General features: G+C 34.1%; 1 protein-coding gene across 17 annotated transcripts in view; it reads left to right on the top strand.

Moving 5' to 3' along the window:
* Nucleotides 1-12,950, top strand: part of CCDC91 (coiled-coil domain containing 91) — a 394,283-nt gene that overhangs the window by 207,042 nt on the left and 174,291 nt on the right. For 15 of the 17 annotated variants that reach the window (XM_024991857.2, NM_001193032.1, XM_059886497.1 and 12 more), the window contains one exon: nt 8,529-8,606. The exons of the other annotated variants lie outside the window; for them this stretch is intronic. In XM_024991857.2, the coding sequence (XP_024847625.1) occupies nt 8,529-8,606 (78 nt within the window). The remainder of the gene's footprint in view (nt 1-8,528; nt 8,607-12,950) is intronic. 17 annotated transcript variants of the gene reach the window in all.

Raw genomic sequence — 12,950 nt, 5'->3', positions numbered from 1 at the left:
TTTTCTTCCACCAGTGTAGTTTTTTGGCGTTCATGTAACATTTGCAGAACGTATAATTCATCATTTAAAATGATATAAAATATAGTTCAGTGTTTTTTTTAAGTATATTCACAATATTGTTGTACTGTCACTAGTATCTAACTGGCCAGATAGTATCATCACCTGAAGCAGCCTTGAATGCATTAAGCAGTTGCTCCCTAGGTCTCTTCTCCCCCAGCGCCTGACAGTTGCCAATCTACTTTCTGTTTCTGGATTTACCTATTTTACCTATTTACCTACTTTGGACATTTCCTCATAAAATGAAACCATGGAATATGCAGCCTCTCGTGTCTAGCTACTTCGGCATAGCATAATGGTTTCAAGGTTCTTTCATATTAAAACATGTATCATTTCATTCCTTTTATGGGTGAAGAATATTCACTTGTATGGATAATACTTCATTTAAAAAAGCTATTAGTTGATGAAAATTTACATTGTTTTTACTTTTTTGCTATTATTAAATAATGCTCATGTGGACGTTTGTGTCCAAGTTTTTGTGTAAATGTATATTTTCAATGCCCTTGGGTGTATAATTAAGAGTGAAATTTCTGGGACATTTGGTAAGTCTATGTTTAATTAAATCTACCTTTAATTTTTTGAGAAGCTACCAAACCTTTTCAGTGTTGAAGAACCATTTTACATTTCAACCAGCAAAGTGGAAGGGTTTCAGTTTCTCCACCTCCTTACTAATACTTACTTTATGAATTTTAATTATAGCCATGCTGGTGTATGCCAGTGGTTTTGACTTGAATTTCTATAATGGCTAATGATGTTGAACATTTGTTTCTTTGGAGAAATAGCTACGCAAGTTCTTTGCCCATTTTCAAAGTTTGGTTATCTTTTTGTTGCTGGTTTACAAGAGTTGCTTATATATCCTGGATAACAGATCTTAGATCTGTTGATATTTTTACAGATATTCAGTGGGTTTCTTTTCTGCTTTCTTAGTAGTATCCTTTAATGCACAAAGTTTTAAGTTAGGTATTTAGGTTCTTTGCTTGTGCTTATATTTTAGTGTCATAGTTTTAGAAACTGTTACCTAATCCAAGGTGATAAAGGTGTGTACCTATCTTTTCCTACAAGAATTTAGTAGTTTTATCTTTTCGATTCAGGAATTTGATTCATTTGGTTTTAATATTTATACATCATGTGAGTTGGGGTTCCAGGTTTAGCCTTTTGCATGTGTGTCCAGTTTCCCACCATCATTTGTTGATAGAATTATTCTCTCCCTATTGAACTGACATGTTTACTCTTGTCAAAAATCAGTTGCTTATAGATACATAAACTTATTTTGAAGCACTCATTTTTATTTTCCACTGGAACCTCTATCCTTAAGCAAATATTACATTGTTTTGGCTACTGCAGCCCTTTGCTCAGTTTTGGAATTAGGACGTGTAAGTCCTCTGACGTTGCTTTATTTTTTGAAATTATTTTAGCGACTTATAATCACTTGCAATTCTATATGAATTTTAGGATGAGCTTGTCTGATTCTTCAAAATAAAGTCACTGGAATTTTGATAGGGATTGCATTGAATCTATAGATAAAATTTGGGAGTGGTGACACTTAACATATTAAATCTGCAAATCCAGGAATACAGGATGTCCTTCCTATTTTTTAAGACTCTACAATGTTTTATAGTTAGTAGTGTAAAAATTTCACACTTCTTTGGTAAAAAAGTATTTCTAAGTATTTTAACCTTTTTTATGCTATTGTAAATGGAATTGTTTTCTTTATTTCATATTTGGATTGTTCATGAAAGTGTGTAGAAATACAACTGATTTTGTGTGTTAATTTTGTTTCTTATAATGTTGTTGAACTTGTTTATTTAATAGTATTTAATAATATTTTGTTTATTAGACCTAATAGTTTTTCAGTTTCCCATATGTAAAATCATGTCTTCTGAAAATCAGGATAGTTTTACTTCTTCATTTCTAATCTAATAATTTCTAAGAACTCTTTTTATTTATTTTTCTTGCCTGATGCCCTTGCTAGAATTTCAGTATACTGTTTAATGGAGTTGGAAAGAGTAGGCATTCTTGTCTTGTTCCTGATGTTAGGGGAAAGTCTTCAGTCTTTCATCAATAATATGATTTCAGCTGTTTGAGAAACTGAGTAGCTATTTCTCCAAAGAAACAAATGTTCAACATCATTAGCCATTATAGAAATTCAAGTCAAAACCACTGGCATCCACCAGCATGGCTGTAATTAAAATTCAGAAAATAAGTATTGGTAAGGAGGTGGAGAAACTGAAACCCTTCCACTTTGCTGGTTGAAATGTAAAATGGTGCTTCCACAGTGAAAAAGGGATTTTCACAATGTCTTTTATCAGGTTGAAGATATTGCTTTTTGTTCTTAATTTTCTGAATATTTTCATCATGAAAGTTAGCTTGATCTTGTCACTGTTTTTCTAGGTACTGAGATAATCTTGCAGGCTTTTATTTCCTTCATTGTTTTAATGTGGTATATTAAATGGATTGATTTTTATATGTTGAACCACCTATACATTCCTGAGATAACTTACACTTGGTCCTAGGCTATAGACTTTTAAATATGCTGTTGGATTCTGCTTACTGCTTTGTCTTTTTCTTGTGTTGTCTTTGTGTGGCTTTGCATTAGTGTAATACTGGCCTTATAGAATTAGTTAGGGCATGTTTTCTCATCTATATGAGAAAGGTTGGTGTTAATCCTTTTGTAAACATTTGTTAGAATTCACCACTAAAGTCATTTGAAAGAAAGGATTTTCTTTTGTGTGAAGTGTTTTTGATTACTGGATTCAGTCTCCTTACTTGTTATAGGTCTGTTTGGTTTTCTGTTTCTTCTTGAGTCAATTTTGGTAGTTTGCATATTTCTAGGAATTTGTGCCTTACAACTTTGTTATCTAATTTGTTGGCATGTTGTTTTTGTTCAGTCACTAAGTCATATCTGACTCTTTGCAGCCCCATGAACTGTAGTGTGCCAGGATTTCCTGTCCTTCACTTTCTCCCAAACTTTGCAAAAATTCATGTCCATTGAGTTGGAGATGCTATCTAACCATCTCATCCTCTGCTACCCTCTTCTCCTTTTACCTTCAATCTTTCCCAGCATCAGGGTCTTTTAGTGGTTCATAATATTTTTGTATGTTCTTTTTGTTTCTTTAAGTTCAGTAGTAAGCCCTTTCCTTGTTATTAATTTTACTAATTTGACTTATCCCTTATCTCTTTTTTTTTTTTTTTTCCTGCCTTGGTCAATGAATGTTTGTCGTATTGCTGATTTTTTATAAAGAACCAACTTTGGTCCAGTTGATTTTCTCTATTGATTTCTATTCTTTTCTTTATTTTCTTTTAGTTTCCTTCATTATGCTTGCTTTGGTTTATTCTTCTTTTTCTAGTTCCTTAAGGTGAAAGGTTAGGTTATTGGTTTGATGTTTTCTTTTTTTAATATAGATTTTTAATTTCCCTTGTGATTTCCTCTTTGACTAATGGGTTACATAGGAATATGTTGTTTGATTTCTACAAATTTGTGAATTTTCTCATTTTTTTACTGTTATCTCAAATTTCATTCCCTTGTAGTTGAAGAGAATGCTTTGTATAACTTCAGTATTTTAAAATTTATTAAGACTTGTTTTGTGGTTTACCATGTAGTCTATCCTGGAGATTGTTTCATGTCTACTTGAGTATAATGTGTATTCTGTTGTTGGGTGATGTATTCTATAGTTTCATTTCTTATAGTTGGTGTATGTGTTGTTCAGTCTTCTATCATTTATTTTTTTGGGGGCTCCAAAATCATTGCCAATGGTGATTGCAGCCATGAAATTAAAAGACACTTACTCTTTGGAAGGAAAGTTATGATCAACCTAGACAGCATATTTAAAAGCAGAGACATTACTTGGTCACCAAAGGTCCATCTAGTCAAGGGTATGGTTTTTCCAGTAGTCATGTATGTATGTGAGGGTTGGACTGTAAAGATAGCTGAGCACCGAAGAATTGATGCTTTTGAACTGTGGTGTTGGAGAAGACTCTTGAGAGTCCCTTGGACTGCAAGGAGGTCCAACCAGTCCATCCTAAAGGAAATCAGTCCTGAATATTCATTGGAAGGACTGATGCTGAAACTGAAACTCCAATACTTTGGCTACCTCATGCGAAGAGCTGACTCATTGGAAAAGACCCTGATGCTGGAAAGGACTGAAGGCAGGAGAAGAAGGGGATCATAGAGGATGAGATGGTTGGATGGCATCACCAACTTAATGGACATGAGTTTGCGTAAACTCTGGGAGTTGGTAATGGACAGGAATGCCTGGTGTGCTGCGGTTAATGGGTTCGTAAAGAGTCGGACACGACTGAGCGACTAAACTGAACTGATATCAATAATGAGAATTTCAGCATAATCCAACAAGCATTTGTCAATAGCTACTGTATTCTAAGGGGCTTCCCAGGTGGCGCTAGTTGTAAAGAACCCACCTGCCAGTGCAGAAGATTAAGAAACTCGGGTTCAGTCCTGGGATGGGAATATCCCCTGGAGAAGGACATGGCAACTCACTCCAGTATTCTTGCCTGGAGAATCCCATGGACAAAGGAGCCTGGCAGGCTACAGTCCATGGGGTTGCACAGAGTTAGACACAACTGAAGCAACTTAGCACATGCTGTATTCTAAGGCATGTGCAAAGCAATAGATTGCTGTTCCTTTGATGTAAGAAGATGTAGCCATGGGTTAAGTGTTTATTTTCAACTGCAATAAAATATGTCATAGAACATTTTTATCATTTATAAAATGTCTATTTGAAAGACCTGTTATATGAATTGCTTAATATATTGTACTCTGTGTGTTCCTTTAATAGCACTCCAATACTTTTTAATGGTTCATGTCATTATTCAGAACCATAGTTGCTGAATGGTCAAACTTTGTTATTGAAATGGTGCATATTCATCTTCAATTTCTAAATAATGATGTAAAAGTAGAATATATTCTGTTTCATTTAGCAGATCTAAATGAATTTGCTTTGCTTTAGATTGTAAAACACTAAAAAGCTTTTGGACCTTTTTGGTTCTAAATTTCAATTCTGAATTAAAGAGATTAGTTGGTAATAGGTATTGTCAATGAGAGAAAAAAGTAAATTAACATTTAATTAGTTAAGTCTGAAAAATCTTGGTTTTAGTAAAATTAAATTGTTTCTTTGCTTCTCGGTTTGTAGGAGGTTTAATATTGTAATACATATTGTTAATTTCCAGAATTTGTTTGCCCATGTAACCTATTTTATATGCTGCTGCTAAGTCGCTTCAGTCGTGTCCGACTCTGTGCGACCCCATAGACGGCAGCCCATCAGGCTCCACCATCCCTGGGATTCTCCAGGCAAGAACACTGGAGCGGGTTGCCATTTCCTTCTCCAGTGCATGAAAGTGAAAAGTGAAAGTCAAGTCGCTTAGTCATGTCTGACTCTTAGCGACCCCATGGACTGCAGCCTACCAGGCTCCTCCGTCCATGGGATTTTCCAGGCAAGAGTACTGGAGTGGGGTGCCATTGCCTTCTCCGTAGTTTGTTATTAATCAATGGCATTAAGGTAGAGTATATGCTTCTCAAGAACTGCTTAAGATGTTCGAATGTGATGTGAAAAGAAAATGTCATAATACCTGTTTCTCTTTATTTTTTTAAATCTTGAAAACTAAGAAAAACAAAATCTATGTTATTATTCATCATAGAAATTGATACCTTTGCCCTCCTAGGTGCCTTTATGAAAGTCACATACCATTAGTGAGATAACCTGACCTGAATGGGAGTTCGAAAGTGATGAGTTGGTGGTGCTGTCCACATGCGTTTGCTTGTTTTTAGTATAATAGAATGTATGAGCTTGCTTTACTAGGTGATTGGATTTTGCTGCTTTGTTATTTAGTTTTGACTAAAACAACTCTTTAGTCCATCTTAAAGGAGATCAGTCCTGGGTGTTCATTGGAAGGACTGATGTTGAAGCTGAAACTCTAATACTTTGGCACCTGATGCAAAGAGCTGACTCATTGGAAAAGACCCTGATGCTGGGAAAGATCGAGGGCAGGAGGAAAAGGGGATGACAGAAGATGAGATGGTTGGATGGCATCACTGGCTCAATGGACATGAGTTTGTGTAAACTCTGGGAGTTGGTGATGGACAGGGAGGCCTGGAGTGCTGCGATTCATGGGGTTGCAAAGAGTCGGACATGACTGAGCAACTGAAATGAAAATAACTCTCACAGAAATGGGAAAATGACTTTAAAAAAAGATTGCTGCCATGAGCCATAGATTGATAATCATACCAAGAAAAATCAGTGTCTATATCAAGGGCCCTTATTGGTCCTTTATGTTTAGGCTTTTTGGTAAAGAGTGATTTAGCTAGAGAAAGATACATAAAGCTATATACTGGAAAAGGCAATTAGAATTTGATAATGAAATAACAATTCTTGAATAAGTTAAGTATAAGCAGTTTATAAATGAGGAATTGGTAACATTCCCAGGTGGCACTAGTGGTAAAGAACCGGCCTGCCAATGCAGAAGACATAAGAGATGCAGGTTCGATCCCAGGGTCAGGAAGATCCCCTGGAGGAGGGCATGGCAACCCACTCCAGTATTCTTGCCTAGAGAATCCCATGGACAGGGAAGCCTGGAGGGTTACAGAGCATATGGTCGCATAGAATTGGCCATGACCAAGCCAAGTTGGCACATACTCTCACAAGAATACATGAACAAGAACTGTTTTTCTTGTCTTTTTTCCTAAATATCATTAATTTGCTCACCAAGTCCACTGAGGTGATGATGTAGTCATTCAGAGTCCCTGGCTGACAGAGGCCCTCCTGCTGTTTACAGCACATGGCTTTAATTGTCATCCAGGGCAATGACATCAGCAAGCAAATAGTGGGGGACAAAGGAAGTGTGTGGAGGATTTGTTGGAGGTTTTGTGGTTCAGGTCTGAAATGGTGTGCATCACTTCTACCTACCTGACATTCCTAAAATAAATCATACTTGGTTGAGATGTATTATTTATTTATTGCTAGATTCCATTTACTAATATTTTATGTAGAATTTTAGTTTTTGTTTTCATAAAAGAGATTGGTTCATAATTTTATCTTTGCAGATTGAAGTATAAGGGATATGCTTTCTTAGTAAAATATGTGGGGAAATATTCCCTCTTTTTCCATTCTCTGGAAGATTTTGTGTAAGAGTTCTGTTATTTATTAATTGTTTATTAAAAGTAACCTTTTTAATAATCTGCACTTATATGTTTCTAGGTCAGAAGTTTTATTTTGTTCTTAATATAAGATAGGTACTTTTTTTTTTAAACACATACAAAATTTTTCAGAATTTTTATTTCATCTTCTTTCAGTTTTGTTTTTTTTTTCCCTAGGAGTTTTTTCATTTTACCTAAAATTTCATATTTATTGCTGTAATATTTAACAATATCTTACTATTTGTTTAGAAAAATCTATTGGTTGTATAATATCCTGAATACATGAGTAATATTAGAAATTTTTGTTTTTTATTTTCTTCATCACTTTATTGTTCCTGTCTTGCTAGATTTTATTTTTTCTTCTTTCTTTGGATTATTTTTTTAACAATTGTTTTACATAAATATTTGTCTTTTTATTTTGTCTCTTGTCTTTTTAAAGGTTTTTTTTTTTTTTAATATACTTTCAATCATTTATTTCTCTTTTGCTGTAGGTTTTCCCTATCTTTTGGTCCTCTAATCCTGCTTTCTGCTGTTTTACCTATTATTTACCTCATTTATCACATTGAGTTGTAGAATTTGTTTTATGAATTCCAATTCTTTGAAGAAATTCTCTGTACTATCCACTTTCCCCACTTCTCTATTTTCTTGTGTGTATTTATTCATAAATATTGTAAACTTTTTGATAACTAATATCTGAATCACCCATGGGTCTATTTCTTTTGTCTTTTCTATTTTATGTTTCTTTGGTCTCATCTGTTATCATTTCTGATAATTTGCATTAAAAGCTTTACATTGTGTTTGAAAAATTGGAAAGGTTCTGTAGGATGTTAACATTCTCCAAAGAGAGTTCAGCTTCTCCTTTCCTTGGAAGGTAGAATGAGGGTTTGTTCTCCTTAATCTAGTAGTTCTCAAATTTTGTCACATATTGAACTGTTGACATGTGTGTATTACTGGAGAAGTAACGAGAAAAAAAAGGTTCTGGCTTTTTGGATGACACAGGGCCTCCTGTCTCTAGATCCAGGTCCACAGTTGCCAGATGTCTCAAGAGATAACACCATTGCCTTGGGTTATCTTACCTGTGAGCATGGTTTTCCTTTCTCAATTATGGTTTCCCTTTAATCTCACATTGCTATCTTCAGAATGCTTTTAAACAAAGTTTTTTTGAATGGGTTTCTCTTTGTTTTCAGCTTCAACATTGGTGTGCCACAAATCACTCACATCACTTATAAATGCAAAAGTCAGTGGTGTGTTATTTTGTAAACAACAGCAACAACAACAAAAAAAACAAAAACAAATCATAGCTTAGTTTCTTATTTTCTTTCAGGAAAAGCATAAACAAGAATTGGAAGATATGAGGAAAGCGGGTCATGAAGCCCTCAGCATTATTGTGGATGAATATAAGGTAGTTATTTGAGAATCTGTTTCCTTTATTCTTTTAAAGTTTGGCAGATTTTAGTAAAAACATTATGTATATGCAAATAATCACAAATTATAGAATTGTTATTATATTTTCATATGGAATTCCTTTCTGTTGATCAATAGTGCTCATTGAAAGTGTACTTGGTAAATTACAAAGGTAATGTTAGATGTTGCTCTGCATTTGAGAACTTATGGAATATTTGAGTACACAGATTGAAGTTTTAAAGCAAAATGCTATAGAATTAATTGCTGGATTAGCTTTTTTGGTCTTTACTGTGATTCTACTTTTATAGGAAAAAAAGATATATAAATCTGAAAATTATTGTCATACTTTTTTTCTTTAAACAAGTTAAATAGATTTGACATTAAGTAAGTATCAATATCAATGATATACTCAGTATTATTCTGAGTAAGCTAAGCCCTAGTGGGCTGCAGTCCATGGGGTCACTAAGAGTCGGACACGACTGAGCGACTTCACTTTCACTTTTCACTTTCATGCATTGGAGAAGGAAATGGCAACCCACTCCAGTGTTCTTGCCTGGAGAATCCCAGGGACAGCGGAGCCTGGTGGGCTGCCGTCTATGGGGTCGCACAGAGTCAGACGTGACTGAAGCGACTTAGCAGCAGCAGTAGCAGCATAAACTTAAACATTTAAAGCAAATTCAGAGTTTAATGACAAAATCTTTTCCTTCCTAAATTTCATTTTAGATCATTTTTTCCCATAAAGTAATTAAGGAATGCTTTCTTGTTGAAATCAAATTACAACAGTTCTCCCCAGTAATCACATGTGAATGGTTTGATATTCATCCTTCTAGAGATTTCTCTTTAAATACATACACACACATATTTACTCATATCATGCTATATAATTTTGATTTGCTTTTAGAAATATGTTCTACTCAATCTATTCTTTTGTTTCTTGCTATACTTACTTGTCAATATATATTTTCATGTCAGTATATATAAACTTATCCTATTTTTGTCATTGTTCTAGACTATTACATTCTATATTTATACACATGCACATGCACACACACATATATGTATATATACATGCACCATAATTGGCTTAATTCTACCTGTATAATTAGGCATTAGTTTATTTTTTATTGTTAATTATTATAATAACTGTTTAAAAAAATCCTTCTATTATATGTGGAGTGTAGACATTATTTGTTGATTCAACTTCATCCCTAGACAAGATAGAAGTTCATTTCATTTTAATTAGCTGACAGTTTAATGTCAAAAAGCTTCCCATAACAAGCATTTGAATAAAAGTAATAAAATAAATAGATCTAGATTTTAAGTGAAAGACACTTTAAAAAAATTGAAGGTATTAAAATAGTCTGGTAGATGATAGGTCTTGGGACCTGGAAGGTCATTTTTATGACCACACCCAATACAGAAACTTGTGCCATTCTTGAGAAGGCTGTTTTAAAACGTCTGCTTTTTATAGCTGTGATTATTGGCTCTTTTCTTTATAATGTTGGGAATTTTTCATTCTACTAATATAAACCAGCTTTATAGTTATTGAGTTGGAGGAAAGTGTATAGGATCTATTTTGAACCATCTTCTCTTTTGTCCTAAGGCTAAGGGTGGGAAGAATTAAAATAATGGAATTTACATAATTCTCCTGGCGTATTATATGATGTATTTTTGGATGAATTTATGTTTTACTTATTTATATTTATGAATTCTAAATTAAATGTTGTGAAAGTACTTACATTGTTGTGTTGTTCTGAAAAACTTAGTATTTTATATTTAAAATTTTTTTGGTTCTGGCTCTACATATTTCCTTTGCTAAAAACATGTTTATAGTGTATTACTTTCAACACTGGCAAATAATGAGTTTAAAAGCATATGTGACAACTTTGCAAATATATTTTGTAAATTATATTTTAAAGAAAATTAGTTGAGAGCTACTCATTTCACCTCTTTGTCTCATATCATTATGGGATGCTTATTTAAAAAAAGAATTTAGAAGTTTCAGGCATTATGTATTTATTTCAATTTGCTTAAAAGGATTAGGTATCAAATCAAGTATTTTACAAAGTTATATTTATCATATTATACTTAAGTCAGTTAATACGTAAACTATATAAATTCTCTTATAGCATGGAACTTCAGTGTAAATACTTTTTATATAACCTTCTGTATTGATTTATTGGTGAGCTTCACATTTTGCACAAAGATACTATAGTATTTTTACAAAGGATATATCTGATAATTATTATATAAAATTTTAGAAACCAAAGTGTCTTAGAATGATACTGACAACTTCATAGTACTATGGAAAAACTAAAGTAATTTAGATAGGAAAAATGTCAATGTTTTCTTGGTTGGTTAGTTGTCTTTGTAATGTAAATGTTGATGATTTGTGGCCTGTTATGGAACAAGAAAAGAAACAATTTTGTTTTTTTCCATCATGAATTCATGCATGAGAAGTTCATGTGCTAATTATTATATTTTGCTTCTCTTTTTGCCTCATTTGCCCCATACAAGGTACTGGAGAAGTAATCAACCCAGAAGTATCAATGAGGTCAGACAGTAGACCCCAAGAAAAACCTACTCTTTCTATCCAGAAGACCAGGAAAGCTTCCACTTGCTTTAGATAATAAACATTCTAATTCCACCAAATACCAGAGAGCAAACGGTAGCCCAACTCCAAGCCCTGCCCACAAAGGCTAGTTAAGGGGGCCTAGATTTGACCTTTTACCAGTTCGTAATGAGGTGCCCTTTGTCATCCTCATCGGAGCGGTGTGTGTGTTAGTTGCTCAGTCATGTCAGACTCTTTGTGAACCCATGGACTGTAGCCTGCCAGACTCCTCTGTCCATGGGATTTACCAGGGAAGGATACTGGAGTGGGTTGCCATTTTCCTTTTCCAGGGGATCTTCCTAACCCAAGGATCGAATCTGGATCTCCTGCATTGCAAGCAGGTGCTTTACCATCTGGACTACTAGGGAACCCCGTTGGGGTGGGGTCACTTTCATTTTTATATTGATTTTAGAATCAGTATGTAAATTTAAAAAGTCCGAGTTGGATTTTAATTGTGTTTTCATTGAATATGTAGATCAATTTAGGGAGTATTGCCATTTTAACTGTATTAAGTTTTCTGATCCATAGTCCTGAAATGGCTTTATGTTTATCTTCTTTAATTGCTTTCAACAGTATTTTATAGTTTTCAATATTCTTTTATTCTTTTTGACAATGTTCTAAATTGAATTGTTTTTCCTAATTTCATGTTTAGATTGTTCAGTGCTGCCATGTTTTTGTGTGTTGTTCTTATACATGGTCATTAGTTCTAATAGTTGTTTAGATTTTGTAAGATTTTCTATATATAAGACCATGCCATCTGCAGCTAGAGATTGCTTCCTCTTTTTCAATCTGGATGCTTTTCATTTCTTTTTTCTTACCTAATTTCCCAGGTAGACTTCCAATATAATATTAATAAGAGCTGCAAAATATATATGTATATATTGATTAACAATTAAGTATGATGTTATCAGTGGGATTTTTATAGATGGCCTTTATTAGGTTGAGGAAATTTCATTTTTATTTGTAGTTTGTTGTTTTTTTTAAATCATGAAAGGCCACAGGATATTATCCAATGCTACATCTCTGTTGAAAAAAAATTTTTTTTTTTCCTTTATGTGATGTGTTCCACTTGTCTCCTGCATTGCAGGCAGATTCTTTACTGTTGAGCTTCAGGGGAAGCCTCTATTATTATGTATTGTGTACTAATATCCTTATCTTTTGCTACTTTTGGGGGCAAGAGGAGAAGGGGACGACAGAGGATGAGATGGCTGGATGGCATCACTGACTCGATGGACGTGAGTCTCAGTGAACTCCGGGAGTTGATGTTGGACAGGGAGGCCTAGCGTGCTGCACTTCATGGGGTCGCAAAGAGTTAGACACGACTGAGCGACTGATCTGATCTGATCTGAATAATGCTATATCATAATTCATACATTTTTATTCTCTAAATTCCTGAAGAAATTTGCATCTCTGCAAAAATTTCCTCTTTAGGAGTCCTAAGAATTTCTACTAGTAGAGCTGTTTGATTGAGTCATATAAACCTGATCTAAGCCCTAGCTCTGGTACTTACTAACAGTGTCACCTCCGGCAATTTATTATATATGAATTTTAATTTCCCTATAAGTATATGAGGGAATAAAACATAGAACTTATTCAGAGAAGTATTGTGAGGACCCAGTGAGATAATGAATTTGATCATGGCTAATAATAATAGTATCACTGATTCGGTGGACATGAATTTGAGCAAATTCCGGGAGATGGTGGAGGGCAGAGGATCCTGGTATGCTGTAG

Source organism: Bos taurus, chromosome 5, assembly GCF_002263795.3.
Source record: "Bos taurus isolate L1 Dominette 01449 registration number 42190680 breed Hereford chromosome 5, ARS-UCD2.0, whole genome shotgun sequence".
Classification (NCBI taxonomy): Eukaryota; Metazoa; Chordata; class Mammalia; order Artiodactyla; family Bovidae; genus Bos; species Bos taurus.
Note: the sequence above shows the minus strand (reverse complement) of the source record. Positions and strands in the feature narration are given on the sequence as shown.